The 17750-nt window shown below is 40.4% G+C and overlaps 1 protein-coding gene and 2 pseudogenes across 2 annotated transcripts in view; all 3 read right to left on the bottom strand.

The window, feature by feature from the left end:
- The window catches only part of BIN2 (bridging integrator 2), a 36418-nt gene that overhangs the window by 11158 nt on the left and 7510 nt on the right, over positions 1-17750 (bottom strand). For both annotated transcript variants that reach the window (XM_065932106.1, XM_065932107.1), the window contains exons 3-7: positions 4976-5030; positions 4590-4684; positions 3927-4022; positions 1154-1261; positions 755-840 (exon numbers count right to left, since the gene is read on the bottom strand). In XM_065932106.1, the coding sequence (XP_065788178.1) occupies positions 755-840; positions 1154-1261; positions 3927-4022; positions 4590-4684; positions 4976-5030 (440 nt within the window). The remainder of the gene's footprint in view (positions 1-754; positions 841-1153; positions 1262-3926; positions 4023-4589; positions 4685-4975; positions 5031-17750) is intronic.
- LOC136166370 (protein DBF4 homolog A-like) lies at positions 15610-16218 on the bottom strand (annotated as a pseudogene).
- On the bottom strand, positions 16827-17354 carry LOC136166366 (protein DBF4 homolog A pseudogene; annotated as a pseudogene).

Raw genomic sequence — 17750 nt, 5'->3', positions numbered from 1 at the left:
ATTATAATAAGTATTCTTTCTCAGTATGTGGTACTTGGATGTCTATGCAGCTGTATATACATTAATGAAATTCTACTGTAAATGAACTATGGAAGTTTACATTTAAAGAAACTATTAAATTTCAATTCTGTTTAAATTAGGAATCACATAATTAATATTTTAGAATACATGTAGTCATTATAAAGGATCCCTCATTCATAGACTAATATAAAGTGACAATATAAAATACTCTGACTACAACTGCATTAAAGCATATCTTGTACAATGAAAAGAAAATTGGATACAAATAGAACTTCTGATCAGATTCCTCTTCCAATGTGGGAAATTTATATCTAAAACATTTTTACCTACTGTGAAGCAAAAACATCTTCATTAATGTTAACACTCATCCCATGGTTTATCTCCTATGTGAATCTAGATGTTCACGAACCAAGCTTGTTTAAAACAATACACACTCAAGCATAAAATCAGATACTCCTAGCAAGCATGATGACAGCACTTTATTTGCCAAGATCTCTCCTACCTAAGAGACATCTTGTCTTTAAACCCGCAAAAGCTGGTAGGGCAAAGAATCTCTGAATTGCAGATGAAGGAATCAAGGTCCAGAGATAAGGCGGTGAGCCTAATAACCCAGCAAGTTAGGAGCAGGGCTGAACCAACATTCCATTCTTGAACCAGGGCTTTTTTCAGGAGGCAACATGTTTGGGCTGCCCAGGGCCTGGGATCCAGCCCTCTTCTGAAACTCAGTCATTACCTGTTATAAAGGACAGGCAGCTCCTCTAGTAGCTCCTGGTTCAGATCTTCAAACACAACCTGGGCTTTGTTGAACTCTTCCTCTGCCTAGGTAGTAAGAGAGACAGACCAATTCCCCTTATTCCTGAACCCAAAGCTAGAGATTGCTTCCTCTCTCTTCTGCATTTTTTCAGGGACTAGGCTTACTAGGAAACATGCCTCTCCTTCCCCAGACCTGTGTCCTCTCCAGCCTTGAGTCTGACTATCCTGAAAGCATTGGTGTCAGAGGAAACAGGATTTCCTTCAAGACACTGGAGGCTGAATTTATCATTTCCTAAACCGAACTTGGCTCAATTACCTGCCACAATTGTGGGGAAAGGGAGGGCAGGAAGGGTTTTACCAGGGTTTGTATTTTTCTTACCTTGGCTGTCTTGGCCTCATCTTTCTTCTTGGCATTCTGTACCGCCTCCAGGTGATGTCGGGCACTGTCGTAGTCCACGAGCTTCCGGCCCCGCTTGGCAATTCTTTCCTAACCCAGAGTCAAGACAGAGGACCTTGGTACTCTTAAGTGGCCAGGATGTTGGTAACAGAGTATCAGAGGCAGCATTCCTGTCCTATTATCAAATTTTATTGTACTTTCTAACAGGGTTCTGTGCTTAGGGATCTCCCTCATTACCTGGAAAGAATGGGGAATTCTCAGGGGGAGAGAGTAGAGGGCAATCCCCCAGAGCACCTGGAAGCCTGCACTGAACTACAACATATCCTACGACTCTATTAGAAACTGGTTCAGCACCCAGAAGAAATGGCCTCGAGAAACATACTAAAATGAAGGTCAGGAGTTTTTGGGTTTTACTCCCAACACTACCATTTATTAGCCTTGTCACCCAGGGCAAGGCATGCCTCTTTTGGAGCCTCAGTAGCCTCATCTGCCCTGTGTTGTTGTTTAGTTGCTCAGTCGTGTCTGACTTTTGTGACCCCATGGACTGTAGCCCGCCAGGCTCCTCTGTCCATAGGACTTCTCAGGCAAGAATACCGTTTCCTCTTCCAGGGGATCCTCCTGACCCAGGGATTGAACTCATGTCTCCTGCATTGGCAGGTGAACTCTTTACCACTGAGCCACCAAGGACTGATTTCCTTTAGGATGGACTGGTTGGATCTCCTTGCAGTCCAAGGGACTCTCAAGAGTCTTCTCCAATACCACAGTTCAAAAGCATCAATTCTTCAGTGCTCAGTTTTCTTTATAGTCCAACTCTCACATCCATACACGACTACTGGAAAAACCATAGCTTTGACTAGATGGCCCTTTGTTCTCAAAGTAATGTCTCTGCTTTTTAATATGCTGTCTAGGTTGGTCATAACTTTTCTTCCAAGGAGCAAGTGTCTTTTATTTTCATGGCTGCAGTCACCATCTGCAGTAATTTTGGAGCCCCCCAAAATAAAGTCTGTCACTGTTCCCATCTATTCGCCATAAAGTGATGGGACCAGATGCCATGATCTTAGTTTTCTGAATGTTGAGTTTTAAGCCAACTTTTTCACTCTCCTCTTTTACTTTCATCAAGAGGCTCTTTAGTTCTTCTTCACTTTCTGCAAAAAGGGTGGTGTCATATGCATATCTGAGGTCATTGTTATATCTCCCAGCAATCTTGATTCCAGCTTGGACTTCATCCAGCCCAGCATTTCTCATGATATACTCTGCATGTAAGTTAAAGAAGCAGGGTGACAATATACAGCCTTGATGTACTCTTTTTCCAGTCTGGAACCAGTCTTTTGTTCCATGTTGGGTTCTAACTGTTACATACAGATTTCTCAGGAGGCAGGTCAGGTGGTCTGGTATTCCCATTTCTTTAAGAATCCTAAAGGATATCAGTCCTGAATACTCATTGGAAGGACTGATGCTGAAGCTGAAACTCCAATACTTTGGCCACCTGATATGAAGAACTGACTTGTTTGAAAAGACCCTGATGCTGGGAAAGATTGAAGGTGGTAGGAAAAGGTGACAACAGAGGATGAGATGGTTGGATGCATCACTGACTCAATGGACATGAGTTTGGGTAAACTCCAGGAGTTGGTGATGGACAGGGAGGCCTGGCGTGCTGCAGTCCATGGGGTTGCAAAGAGTTAGACATGACTGAGTGACTGAACTGAGACACCAGGGAAGCCCAGCTGCCCCATCGTGTTATTTTAAAGATCAAATGCTGAATATAAAGTAGTTTGAAAATCCTAAAGCATAATAATAAAAATGGCAAACTATTATGAGCTCTGAGAGAACATCTATCTACTCAAACTCATATCAACTACAAATTACACTAGGGAGAGGCAAACCATGGTAATGGCTTTGTCTTGTTCTCTCAACCACAGAACTTGAAAGGATCTTGTTAATTATCTGACCCAACTTCCTATTCAGTTCACAGAGCTTATCTACAATATCCAAGATAAGAAGTAGTTAAGACTTCTGCTTGAACAGAGAATAGACAACTCACTATCTCTCAGTAGATTTCATTTCTTTTTTGGAAAGCTTTAGCTATGAGAAATTTAAGTGAGGCTTCCTTTAATTTCTTCCTATATTAATCTAAAACCAGCACAGTGCTCAACAGAGTAGATGTTTAATAAATATGAGTTCAATGAATTAATGAATTCTAATTCTACTTTCTGGAACAGTTTAGAACAGGCTGAAGTCCTCTTTTACCTAACAGGCTTTCAAATATTTGAAGATAATTATTATGACTCCTCTAAGTTTTCTACAATAAATATCTTTAGTCCCACCAGTTATTTCTCACAACAAAAAGGGATGCTCTGACCTGGATCTAATTCAAAACCAGCCCAAATCTAGTTCACTGAAATCTAAAGCTAAATGTAATCTTTACACTATCTCTAATTCTTCACCCTAACCTCTTGTGTAAACCCTCAACTTTCAATCTTTTTCCTAACCTACCCAACTTCATTCCTAACCACAGGCTCTAACTCTACCTGTATTTTTACCCAAGTGAAAGTGAAAGAAACGTCACTCAGTCAAGTCCGACTCTTTGTGATTCCCCGGACCGGTGCCTACCAGGCTCCTCTGTCCATGAAATTCTCTAGGCAAGAATACTGGAGTGGACTGCCATTCTCTTCTCCAGGGGATCTTCCCTGGAGATCATGTCTTCTAACTTACATGGGCCACTCATAACCCATCCTTGATGCTGTAAACTGATTACCTTAATCTCACTGAACTGGCTCACATAGTTTTCCATGGTCCTCAAAGCCTGGTCAGCTAGTTTCTCTTCATAGTCTTCCCAAAGGAGATCATTATTCTGTAGGATAGAGGCAGAAGGCAGTGGTAAGGGCCCGCTTCTCAACAGCAACTTCATTCCAGGGAAATATCCCAATTCTTCCTGCAACAAACTTCCTTAGGGAGCACCAATATTTTTAAAAGGTCATTTTGAACTCTGGGGAAAAGTCAGATGAAGAAACAGCTCCTCCTCAGGGAAGAGCTATAAGAGACTGGACATACATTCTAGGGATTAGAATCCTTAGAATGAAGAACAGTCTTGAACTCTAGAGTTTGGATAGGGAAGTTTGGGAGCAAATGACTGCATAAAGTTAGTTTTCAAAAGCAACCAACTGAGTTTTGTGTAGGTAAAACTTTCTAAGGTTTTTAAGAGAGGGGGAGGATAAACAAGAGGAATCCACAGATAAGAGAAAACTTGCTTTTACCTTCATAGTTACAGCTCCTTCCTACCACCTGTGACCATGGCTATACAAATAAACAGTGTGAATTGGCTCCTTTGTTCTCCTGTTTGCTTGGACAGAGAAGCTGGGATGAGGCTGAGATGAGGGTAGGGTGACTTGAAGAACTGTAAAGCCCAGAATACTCTTACCGCCACGATGGCCTTCAGCTCCTCGTGACCATCCCACTTGCTGCTGTAGATCTCCTGCAGGGTTTCTGACACTCTCTTTGAACTTTCATGCATCACTGAAAGGAGAGAACTCAGTGCTACCATAAAGTAGTCTGACATAATCATATAGGTGACAGGCGAATCAACAGGGCTAATCCAAAAGGGCAAACTCCATAGATTTGGGCTGTCAGTGAGGGAAGCTGGGTGGGGTTGGATAGGAAAAGTTACTCTTCCTTGGTCCACGAAGTTCCAGGGGTCAGGCACAGGCAAGTGATGAAAAGCCCGAGTACAGTTGGTTTTTTTCCATCCCCTAGACCTCTTAGCTGCATAAATACCATCTGGATCCCCCTGTGCTCCCTGATACTCACCTTTGACTGCACTGAGGAAGTTCTTCAGGTCCTTGTATAGCTTATGACCTTCTGCCTGAAAGGAAGAAGTGCCTCTGATAACTAAAGAGATACATCTGGAAATATGCTCTAGGGGTCAAGGTTGAAAAGTAGGTTAAAAGCAGAAATCAGTCCTGGAATTTCTTCAAACATTTGCAAATGCTATATATCAGCTTCTAGTCTCTTTATCAAGAAGTTGTAGGTTGTCTGCTTTGAGACAAATTTTTAGTTGCGAAATTGCTCCCACTGCACTGGCATGTCTTTTTTCCTTGGTTTGTTTTCCCCAGTGAACGAGAACCCCCACCCAAATTCCTCTACTGGAATTCAAGGGTCCTATGTGACGCTATTTGTGTGACCCTCTGGCTGACTCTGTCCTCTCTGGGTAGATAAACTGCTACCATTTTCTGCAGACACCAGGCTCCCTTCTTTCTTTGTACTCTGACACAGGCCATTCCTGTCCTTCCCCGCACTTCCTTTTTTCTTTTGGTATTTATGTTTTAATCAACAACACTCTTTACCAGGTGTAATTATATGTAGGTCTTATGAAAATTTAGGTTCACTGTCATGAGACTAAACTGTGTCATCTCCAGGAAGATTTTGACCAATGTATGTGCATGTGTGCTCAGATGCTCAGTCGTTTTCGACTCTTTGTGACCTCATGGACTGTAGCCTATCAGGCTCCTCTGTCCATGGGATTTCCCAGGCAAGAATACTGGAGTGGGTTGCCATATCCTTCTCCAGGGAATCTTCCCTACCCAGAGATCAAACTCGCATCTCATACATCTCCTGCATTGGCAGGCAAACTGTTTACCACTATCCAAAGTATAGTTGTTGTTTTTTTTTAATTAATTTTTATTGGAGTAAGGTTGATTTACAAGGTTGTATTTGCACTTCATTTTTAAATAGCTCTCTTACAACGTCTGCCCACTGGTCCTAGGTTGGTCTTCTGTATTCAGAGCAGACTAGTCTCTCTTGCACACAGCTTTGAAGACATATTTCACATGGTCTTCTTTTTCATAGGCCTCCTCAATTGTTCCTCATGGTGTTGTCTGAGACCCATTCCATCTGAACTTCTTCCTCCGTGTGAATTCTAGTTTCTAGGAATTGAGTGAGAAGGAATTTTGACCCCAGGCCATCAGCATTTTGGAGACTGACACTCCCAACATTTGGAGTGTGGGACTGGATGGACAGCCCACGTCAAGGGTATCCAACAGGGCCAGGCCTGCAGACCCGTGCAGTGATCCTCCGTTCAGATGATCTGAGCTAAGAGGCATTGTGCAGTACATCATAAAAATACTTGTGAGCATGTTTGCTTGTTTTATTCGCTTATGTTCATTATAGGTAGGCTGTTGAGTATACCAAGAGTATCAAAAAGTTAAGAGAAAAAAGATGAAAACTCAGAAAATTCTATCTAATAATTTGAAAGTTTTAAACTGTGGAACTGTTTGTGGGAAAAATCATTATTACTTAATTTCAGCAGCAGAAAAACTAGGTCTACTTGGTCAACTAAACAAAGGAAGCTAGATGATAATCATCCATCTTCTTGCCTCCAGAGCTCACCTCTAAGCCAGTTCAAACTCTTGACCATACCTCAGGCTAAAAGTCTTTTTCAAGGGGCTGCATGCCAGGGCTCAAGGGACACAAAGACACAGATGGTCTCAAGGGAATCTGAGGCGCCATCAGATGGATGGGAGAAGAACTGGGATCATATGTGTGGCACAGCAAACAAGAATCAAGGGAACATCCTGACAGAAGGGTAAGATGCAACAGAGAGGTTAGAATGCAAGAAGAATCAGTAAATCACTGAACCTGGTAATTGGAGGTCATGGGTGACCTTGAGAAAGTGCTTTTAATAGCGTGATAGAGACAGATTCAGTTAACAAAATTCAGAAACAGCATTCACCAGGAAAGATGTCTCACTTCCTCTTTGCTTTGTCATTCACAGAAAAATGTTTAAACAGTCTAAGATGTACGTAATATGTTTTAAACATGGATATGGTAGGTGGGTATAACTTTGAGAGTTTTGAAAACGTGATAACCATGATTTGAAAGAGATTGGAGGATTATATAAGTTAACAAGGATTTTAATTTCTTTTTTGAAAGAAAACAACATGGTCTCAACTTTTTACTTCACCATGAAGATTTGGTCTCCAGAATACAAATGTGAGTAATAAAAACTGTTAAACTATCTTGTATAATTTCTACAAATGAAATTCTTAATTTTTTATCCCATTAGATATTATATGACCTGAAAAATCAGATCAGTAATCAAGGCTACCATGTATGATAATGCAGGTTATATGTACACTGTTCAAAACTAAGGGTACTATTTATACCATTGTCCTTAAGGCGGGAATGCTTCTGCCCTCCACTGCACCTCACAAAAGCCCAACTCCATTTCTGTGTTTTAGATCTAGTGTCTTGGTCTAAGTTCTTCCTGTATGCTCCTGCTCTTTCCTTTGGGGAGATGAAGAGAGAGAGTTTGTGCGGTGGTGGTAGTGGGTGCTAGAGACGTGGGACAGGACCGGTGTCATTTTATTTCTTTGACCTGAAATAATATCTCCAGGCTGAATAATCCCAGCATCTTTTTTCTCTCCGGACAGATGGGGCTCTGACAGTCTTAGCCTCCCATTTGTGTGGAAGTCAAAAACTTGTTTCTACCACCAACTAGCAAGTTATTCTACTTCTCTGACTTTAATTTCCTCATCTATAAATATCAACTAAGCCTAGCTCTAAATGTTAATTCTGGCTCTAAATATTATAATTTTATCGCTTCTGCTCTCTCAGTTCAGTTAAATTGCTCAGTTGTGTCCAACTCTTTGCGACCCCATGGACTGCAGCACGCCAGGCCTCCCTGTCCATCACCAGCTCCTGGAGTTTACTCAAACTCATGTCCATTGAGTCGTTGATGCCATCCAGCCATCTCATCCTCTGTCATACCTTTCTCCTGCTGCCTTCAATCTTTCCCAGCCTCTAAATCCTTGCAAAATTCTTGATGGCATCATAAAGAGTCCAAGTTCGTCCTTCCCATCCCTTAAACAAACAGTCCCAGCCCTCAGTTAATGAATCACTCACTCTGGAAGCTTGTGCTAAGCACTCAGGTAGACAGAGCTGTGTCCTAACAGACTGGGGTTCTGAGGATGGAGAAGTCCGTCCTGGGGTTCCCAACTTGCTAGAGAAAAACGGACTCAGAGAAGCACAAACACTCAGCAAAATAAGAGCATGACCAATCCTGAGCAAGTGTTGACAGTTCTTGGTCTAATAGAGGTCCAGGAGGGAAAGACGAAGCTAGATTGTTAGACGTGATTTTAAATTTACTTATTTATTTTTGGCTGGGTCTTCACTGCTGTGTGCGGGCTTCCTCTAGTTGTGATGAGCAGGCACTACTCTCTGGTTGCTCGGGCTTCTCAATGCAGTGGCTTCTCTTCTTGTGGAACATGGGCTCTAGGCATGTGGGCTCAGTAGTTGTGGCACACGGACTTAGTTGCCCGGTGCCATGTGGGATCTTCCTGGATCAGGAACCAAACCTGTGTCCCCTGCACTGGCAGGGGGATTCTTAACTATTGGACCACCAGGGAAGTCCCTAGATGTGATTTTAAAGGCAATGAATTGGAAGCAGCTGTCACCACCAGAAATAAGAGATGAAAATGCTGCTTGAGGAAAATAATTCTTCCTGTATGATACATTTTGAGGAAAGGGAAAGGGGGAAACAAGCAGAATCCTCAAAGAAAAATTACTTATGAAAATTTGATCAAGCACCTAGGCAAGTGTCAAAGCCTTGAACTCTGGCTGGGTAGTTTGAGAGTAATATTTATTAATAAAAAGTTCACCTATAAACTGATTGCAGATGAAAGGTAGGGCACATGACCAGTTGGTCCAACTTCTGGAAAACTTCACTCACTTTCAATTTCCTTGGAAGTGAAAGTGAAAGTCGCTCAGTTGTGTCCAACTCTTTGCGACTCGTCCATGGAACTCTCCAGGCCAGAATATTGGAGTGGGTAGCCTTTCCCTTCTCCAGAGGATCTTCCCAACCCAGGGATTGAACCCAGGTCTCCCACATTGCAGGCAGATTCTTTACCAGCTGAGCTATCAGGGAAGCCCAACTGCCTTAAGCTTGTCCTTTTTCCTCCTGTTCATTTTAGACACCCAAGTCCAGCTTCAGACCTGACTGTATATTCACTGTTTTTCTCCCTAAACTGTGAAAGCCTTGAGAACAGGTGTGCTGTATTGTTTGTATGTAGCAAGTACCTGTGAAATGGTTGTTAATTAAACTTTCCAAGTATATTCAAATACCAGTTACTGTAGGTGCATCTTTCTCTCAGGAGAAATGCTTTCCCTTATTCCTAATTTAACTCCATTTCATTTCTCCAATGTATTTCCTCACTCAAGTGACCGTTAGTTGGTGGGTTCACACAGAGAATACTGAGGGGGTTGTCCCATCTGATCCTCTTATTCTTCATGACTCTTCCTTCATCCCCTACCTTTTCTAACCACACATCTGCCATTCTAGGTCCACCCTATAAGGCAGAGAAAGAATTGAGGGCCAGATAGGCCGAGAGTCAGAAACCTTTCAAAGTATGCTTCCTATCTCGGAGCTGGAAGTAGAGCAGCAGCTGCAGTTGAGAAGAGGCCCAGGGAGGCCTCCATGTGAGGTACGGGGGAAAAAAGCAAAGGCTTTTAAGTTTGAATCCTAGCTCTGCAGCTCTTAAGTCACGTGACCTTGATTTAAATTACCTCCCTCTCAATCAGATCCTATTCCCCCTTGATGGAGTTAGACTAGATCAGTGGTGGCCAAATGCTGTTCTCCCACTGCTATGTCATAATTACTTAGGAAGCTTAATGTAAAACAGATACTCTAGTTAATGATCACCTATGGCTGTTAATATCACACAAAAAAGGAGACAATCACATACTATGTGTCTCCAACGGGAGAATGTAACACCTGTAATAACAAGTGTTCTTGCTTCCAAAACAAACAAAAACAAAAATCTGAATCTCATCAACTCTCTATCTAACTATTAATTTACAGAAAATACAAGAGAGAGAGTAACATGTTAAACAGTATCAGGGAGATTCAATCAGCAAAATTTACAAACTGCAGGAAAAACCACCTAGTATCATCCACAAAAAAACTGCAAAAAGGAGAGATAAGAAACCTACAGTTTAAGAGATTTGTTAAATAGGTCAACAAATTGTTGATTTAAACAAATTATTTTTTTAAAATGACACAAATCGAGGAGTGTGAGCATTATATATTTTATGATATTAAGCAATTACTGCTAATTTTTTAGATATTTTTAAGATACTGCTAAAATATGTTTTAAGCCAGATACTTAACCTGAAATATCTTGAAAGATATTTGTATTGTTAAGTGAAAAAGGCAAGTTATAAAACCTTATGAATGGAATAATAACACTTTTCTAAACCTATTTATTTGTTGTGGGTATATTTAGAGATTATACACACACACAGCAAAATAATTGTAAGTATAAAAAAACAGTAGTTGTAGCATGGGACGGTGTGAAACCATTATTTTTTAATCCGTTTTTTTTTCTTAATATACTTTCTTTTTTTTGGCCATGTGGTTCATGGGATTTTAGTTTCCCAACTAGGGCTTGAACCTGGGCCTTTGGCTCTGAGAACACTGGACCATCAGGGAATTTTCGCTTGATATTTATAATTTAAATATCTCAAAAAAATTTTTTTAAACTCATTGCTGTAATGAGTGTTTTATAAAATATATTTTTAGGTGTGATAATGATTTTGTGGTGAAATTTTAAGAGTCCTTATCTTTAGAGACTGATAATAAAATTTTTATAGATAAAATATCTAGAATCTGCTTCATAATGATCAAGGATGGGGAAAGTGGGTGCAGATACAGAAGAAACAAGATTTCATCTGTATCAAGATGAAAAAAGGAACAGGTTTTTCTTAGTATATATTTGAAATCTTCCATTAAAACAAGTTTTAAAATACGGATTCCCAAGCTCTACTACTGGAGATGTTGTATTTACAATCATTTCTCAAATGATTCTGACACAGTCAACTACTGAATTAGATTATAGCTAATATGCTTTTAAATTAATTTTAAAGAATTATTTTCCATATAATTCAGCTAACTGATATAGGACAGTAAAGAATTTGAATGGTCTTTGGCCCTGGTTTCTGAGAAGTAACTTCTAAATTCTTGGGATTTTCCAAGTTATTTCCAAGATATTCATGGTGGATCTCTCAGAGCATACATGAGTTTATGCTAAACAAATGACTCAGGATGGTGGCTGGTCAGGCCAGAAATGTGAACCATGTGATTAGCGGGTTAGGGCTTTCAGATAGGTGATATTAGCATGACCTCCAGGGGAAAGGAGAGGAGGGAAGTTAGAGATCAAGTTCAATCACATGGCCTATGATTCACTATGTAATGAAATTACAATAAAAAATCTAGACATCTGAAGTTTAGGTAAGCTTCCCTGGTTGGTAATCCTATATCAACAGGCCAGGAAAGTAACATGTCTTGAGAACATAGAAGTTTCATGCTTGGAACCCTCCAAGACCTCCCCTTGTGTGTCTCTTCATTTGGCTGGTCCTGGTTTATACCCTTTATAATAAAACTGTAATTGTAAGTAGAGCACTTTCCTGAGTTCTGTGAGTCATTCTAGTGAATTATGGAAGCTGACTGGCCAGTCAGTCAGTTCAGTCATGTCCAACTCTTTGACCCCATGGACTGTAGCACGCCAGGCTTCCCTGTCCATTGCCAACTCCCGGAGCTTACTCAAACTCATGTCCATTAAGTCGGTGATGCCATCCAACCATCTCATCCTCTGTTGTCCCCTTCTCCTCCCGCCTTCAATCTTTCCCAGCATCAGGGTTTTTTCCAATGAGTTACTTCTTCTCATCAGGTGGCCAAAATATTGGGGTTTCAGCTTCAGCATCAGTCCTTCCAATGAATATTCAGGACTGATTTCCTTTAGGATGGACTGATTGGATCTCCTTGCAGTCCAAGGGACTCTCAAGAGTCTTCTCCAACACCACAGTTCAAAAGCATCAATTCTTCAGAACTCAGCTTTCTTTATAGTCCAACTCTCATATCTATACATGAGTACTAGAAAAACCATAGCTTTGATTAGATGGACCTTTGTTGGCAAAGTAATGTCTCTGCTTTTGAATATGCTGTCTAGGTTGGTCATAGCTTTTTGACCTAGGAGCAAGCGTCTTTTAATTTCATGGCTGCAATCACCATCTGCAGTGATTTTGGAGCCCCCAAAAATAAAGTCTCTCACTGTTTCCATTATTTCCCCATTTATCTGCCATGAAGTGATGGGACCGGATGCCATGATCTTAGTTTACTGAATGTTGAGTTTTAAGCCAACTTCTTCACTCTCCTTTTTCACTTTCATCAAGAGGCTCTTTAGTTCTTCTTCACTTTCTGCCAAGGGTGGTGTTATCTGCATATCTGAGGTCATTGTTATTTCTCCCAGCAATCTTGATTCCAGCTTGTGCTTCATCCAGCATGGCATTTTGCATGATATAATCTGCATTTAAGTTAAATAAGCAGGGTGACAATATATAGCCTTGATGTACTCCTTTCCCAATTTGGAACCAGTCTGTTGTTTCATGTCCAATTCTAACTGTTGCTTGTTGACCTGCATACAGATTTCTCAGGAGGCAGGTCAGGTGGTCTGGAATTCCCATCTCTTGAAGAATTTTCCACAGTTTGTTGTGATCCACACAGCCAAAGGCTTTGGCATAGTCAATAAAGCAGAAGTAGATGTTTTTCTGGAACTCTCTTGCTTTTTTCAATGATCCAGCAGATGTTGGCAATTTGATCTCTGTTTCCTCTACCTTTTCTAAATCCAGCTTGAACATCTGGAAGTTCACAGTTCATGTACTATTGAAGCCTGACTTGGAGAATTTTGAGCATTACTTTGCTAGCCTGTGAGATGAGTGCAATTGTGCGGTAGTTTAAATATTCTTTGGTATTGCCTTTCTTTGGGGTTGGAATGAAAACTGACCTTTTCCAGTCTTGTGGCCACTGTTGATTTTCCAAATTTGCTGGCATATTGAGTGCAGCACTTTCACAGCATCATCTTTTAGGGTTTGAAATAGCTCAACTGGAATTCCATCACCTCCACTAGCTTTGTTCATAGTGATGCTTCCTAAGGCCTACTTGACTTCGCATTCCAGGATGTCTGGTTCTAGGTGAGTGATCACACCATCATGGTTATCTGGGTCATGAATATCTTTTTTGTACAGTTCTTCTGTGTATTCTTACCACCTCTTCTTAATATCTTCTGCTTCTGTTAGGTCCATAACATTTCTGTCCTTTATTGTACCCATCTTTGCATGAAATGTTCCCTTGGTATCTCTAATTTTCTTGACGAGATCTCTAGTCTTTCCCATTCTATTGCTTTCCTCTATTTCTTTGCACTGATCACTGAGGAAGGCTTTCTTATCTCTCCTTGCTATTCTTTAGAAATCTGCATTCTATATCTTTCCTTTTCTCAGCTATTTTATTTTTAAGGCTTCCTCAGAAAACCATTTTGCCTTTTTGCATTTCTTTTTCTTGGGAATGGTCTTGATCACCGACTCCTGTACAGTGTCACGAACCTCCATCCATAATTCTTCAGGCACTCTGCCTATCAGATCTAATTCCTTGAATCTATTTGTCAGTTCCACTGTATAATAGTAAAGGATTTGATTTAGGTCATACCTGAATGGTCTGGTGTTTTTCCCTACTTTCTTCAATTTAAGTCTGAATTTGGCAATAATGAGTTTATCGTCTGAGCCACAGTTAGCTCCGTCTTGTTTTTACTGACTGTATAGAGCTACTCCATCCTTGGCTGCAAAGAATATAATCAATCTGATTTTGGTATTGACCATCTGGTGAAGTACATGTGTAGAGTCTTCTTTGTTATGTTGGAAGAGGGTGTTTGCTGTGACCAGTGCATTCTGTTGGCAAAACTCTATTATCCTTTGACCTGCTTCATTTTGTACACCAAGGCCAAACTTACCTGTTACTCCAGGTATCTCTTGACTTTCTACTTTTGCACTCCAGTTCCCTATAATGAAAAGGATACCTTTTTTTCAGTGTTAGTTCTAGAAGGTCTTGTAGTTCTTCATAGAACCGTTCAACTTCAGCTTCTTCAGCATTACTGGTTGGGGCACAGACTTGGATTACTGTAATACTGAATGGTTTGCCTTGGAAACGAACAGAGAGTGGCCAGTAAGAACCCCCAAATTTGTAGCCAGTTGGTCAAAAATGCAAACACCCTGGGAATTCTGGAGCTTTGTGGCTGGTATCTGAAATAAGGTTGTTTGGTGGGGAACTACGTACGCCCTCAACCTGTGATGTTTGGACTAACTCTGGGTATTGAGTGTCAGAATTGCATTGCAATTGGATATTCATTTAAGTTAATAATTCCCTTCTATTATAAAGAGAAGATCACACGCTCCAGGACCGATGTCAGAATTAAATGAGATAAATGTGAGGCCTGGTACACATAGATAGAAAGTCAATATCCCATAGAAGATTAAATCTCTGTACACACTTCTCTCTCTCCTTTTTAATAAGATGAACCACAAATTTATTCTATAATTTTTCTATAATAGGTATTGAATTCTGCAGCAAAATGCAAACAAAATATTGTTACTATTTACATTTTTTTCTGTAAACAAACTTGGGGGGAGAAAGAAAACCTTAAGAATTTTTATATAAATTTATAAAAATTTCAAGAATTTGGTTTTTATCACTTCTGAAAGCAATTTAGTTTTGTAAGTCTAAAAGCCACTAAATATAGAGGTTGAAAGAGAAGAGAAAAACAGTGACAACAGATTATTTGAATTTCCCTCTTCCCAAATATCTAAAACATCACATATACCATTGTTTTCAGTGTAACCTGTGTAACATAAAAATTCTGACTTCTCACTAGTCTGAAATAAGTTCAGTAGAGACTGTACCATTGTTTTCAGTCACTAAATCGTGTCTGATTCATTGCGACCCCATGGACTGCAGCAAGTCAGGCTCCTCTGTCCTCCACTATCTCCCAGAGCTTGCGCAAATTCATGAGACTGTATTTGTGAACTATAAATTCTGTTTTCTTCCTGCATAGTAAGAAGTTTAGTATTCCTATAAAACTCCACATTTGGTTCCAGATTTTTTTTTTGGTTCCAGATTTTTATTTTATTTTGGTTCCAGATTTTTAATAAAATTTCTTCCTTAAAATATTTTCACTCTCCAGTGGATTTTACCAGATGGTAAAGGCTCTGTATTCTTGACATCACATTCATTGGATTCCTAGAACTCTGGGATTGGAGCCTTTGCCTGAATTGTAGGTGCTCCTCTGAACTAAGGTGGGGCTAGTAGTAAAGAAAATAAAGAAAGTCAAGTCGCTCAGTTGTGTCTGACTCTGCAATCCCATGGACTGTACCCTACCAGGCTCCTCCATCCATGAAATTTTCCAGGCAAGAGTAGTACTGGAGTGGGTTGCCATTTCCTTCTCCAGTGGATCTTCCTGATTCAGGGATTGAACCCGAACCTACCTGACAATGCAGGAGACCTAAGAGATGTAGGTTTGATCCCTGGGGCAAGAAGCTCTCCCAGAGAAGTAAATGGCAACCCACTACAGTATTCTTGTCTGGAGAATCCCATGGACAAAGGAGCCTGCTGGGCTATGTCCATAGGGTCCCAAGAAGCAGACACAACTGAGCGACTGAGCACACATCCCTGAACTACTTACTGATAACAAATAAGAATCTTGACCAAATACAGAATGATGGTCCTTTTCCTTCAGATCCTACACTGGCAAGTGCACAGCATCTAACTTTTCTTTTGGCTGAGATGCAGTTTTTTCCATATTGAAATTAGAAACTTGTGTACATTTGTGTATCCTACACAGACAGTGATCTATCCTTAGTTCTTCATTTCATGTATAATTAATTTCCACTCGGAAATGCCAGAATGCATTTTTGTTCATTTTTATGTAGCAGCAGATAGGTAAAATTGTATGTCATTCTCATAAATGGAACCTTTATTAGATGTTTTCTCATCAAGTCCTTTCAATTCAATAGAAGAAGGGGAGAGAAACAAAACCCAAAGTTTTGTTCGGTTATTGGGTTTCTTTATACAGGAAACTCTGGTCAAGCACCTATACATTATTTTCCCTGATATCTTTCTGAGGCGTATGTTGCAGTTCCAGCTTTTCTTTATATTCAGACTTTTTCGGGACATTTGCAGTTTTTATAGTCAAAAACTAACTTAGATACAATTTCATCAACAACTTGATAGTGATTACTCTGTACAAGGAAAGTTATGACCAACCTAGACAGCACATTAAAAAGCAGACATTACTCTGCCAACAAAGGCTATGGTTTTTCCAGTAGTCATGTATGGATGTGAGAGTTGGACTATAAAGAAAGTTGAGTGCCAAAGAATTGATGCTTTTGAACTGTGGTGTTGGAGAAGACTCTTGAGAGTCCCTTGGACTGCAAGATCCAACCAGTCCATCCTAAAGGAGATCAGTCCTGGGTGTTCATTTGAGGGACTGATGTTGAAATTGAAACTCCAATACTTTGGCCACCTGATGTGGAGAGCTGACTCATTTGAAAAGACCCTGATGCTGGGAAAGATTGAGGGCAGGAGGAGAAGGAGAAGGGGACGACAGAGGATGAGATGGTTGGATGGCATCACCGACACAATGGACATGGGTTTGGGTGAACTCCGGGAGTTGGTGACGGACAGGAAGGCCTGGTGTGCTGCAGTTCAAGGGGTCGCAAAGAGTTGGACACGACTGAGTGACTGAACTGAACTGACTCTGTGCAAAGTTTCTGTGTTGTCCACTTATAAGATGTGCCTCATGTCGTTTACCTTTATAAAAGGCTTTTTGAGTCTACTTGTTCTTGCTTTTTGTGGGCCAGTTCCTACTCTTTTCCACACATCTCTTACAGAAGTTCTTGATTTCTTGAGTAAATACCATTTTTTTTTCTTTTGTTCCATGTAGTATGTTATGTCATCAGTATGAAGAATTTTTACTCCCCATGACATTTGGTAATATATTTGAAGGAATAAAATCAGTCATTACTAGTTTTTTCAACTACTAAAAGGAGAAATCTGTACTTTTTCTTTGAAATTAGGTAACTGAAATCTTTACTGAGAAATTCTTCAACTCACTCTCCCAGATCTTGTCCTTTTGCAATTTTTCAGATATGGTGACAGAAGGTAAGTCAGTGTAAAATACTTTTCCCCACTTTTCTGGTTTGTTACCAGTTTTCAGGAAGTTCAAAGATGGTTGTTCTTTTTTTCATTTTTGACATGGACTCCACCCTGGAAATGTGAATTGCTATGGATTCTCATGGCTCTCTAGTTCATGGCAGTCACCTGGCACTCACATGCTGGGTCTGGAGAAGGTGTCACATCCAGCAGCTCTGGAAGCACGGCTCCCCAAGGCCTGATGACTGGCCAGGTGCCTCTCCCCATCCATAGGCCACCAAGTGTTACCCACTTTCTCTTTTTTTTAATGTTACTATATATGAATTATATTGTTTCTTGTTCTAATCACATATGCACTATAGAATTTTCAGAGTTGGTTGCAGTGCCTTCTTTTCCACTTCTTAATGTAAGTTTTCTACATAAAATTACTCATAGCATCCAGTGAAGACAGATGCAACAGTGAGAGCAGGAGTTTTGCTGGTGAGAATGACAGGTAAAAGATGGAGGCATTATTTTAGAATAAAAGGCTTTGGTGAGGTAGATGTAATGGACAAA

This window comes from Muntiacus reevesi, chromosome 4 (assembly GCF_963930625.1).
Source record: "Muntiacus reevesi chromosome 4, mMunRee1.1, whole genome shotgun sequence".
Lineage (NCBI taxonomy): Eukaryota > Metazoa > Chordata > Mammalia > Artiodactyla > Cervidae > Muntiacus > Muntiacus reevesi.
Note: the sequence above shows the minus strand (reverse complement) of the source record. Positions and strands in the feature narration are given on the sequence as shown.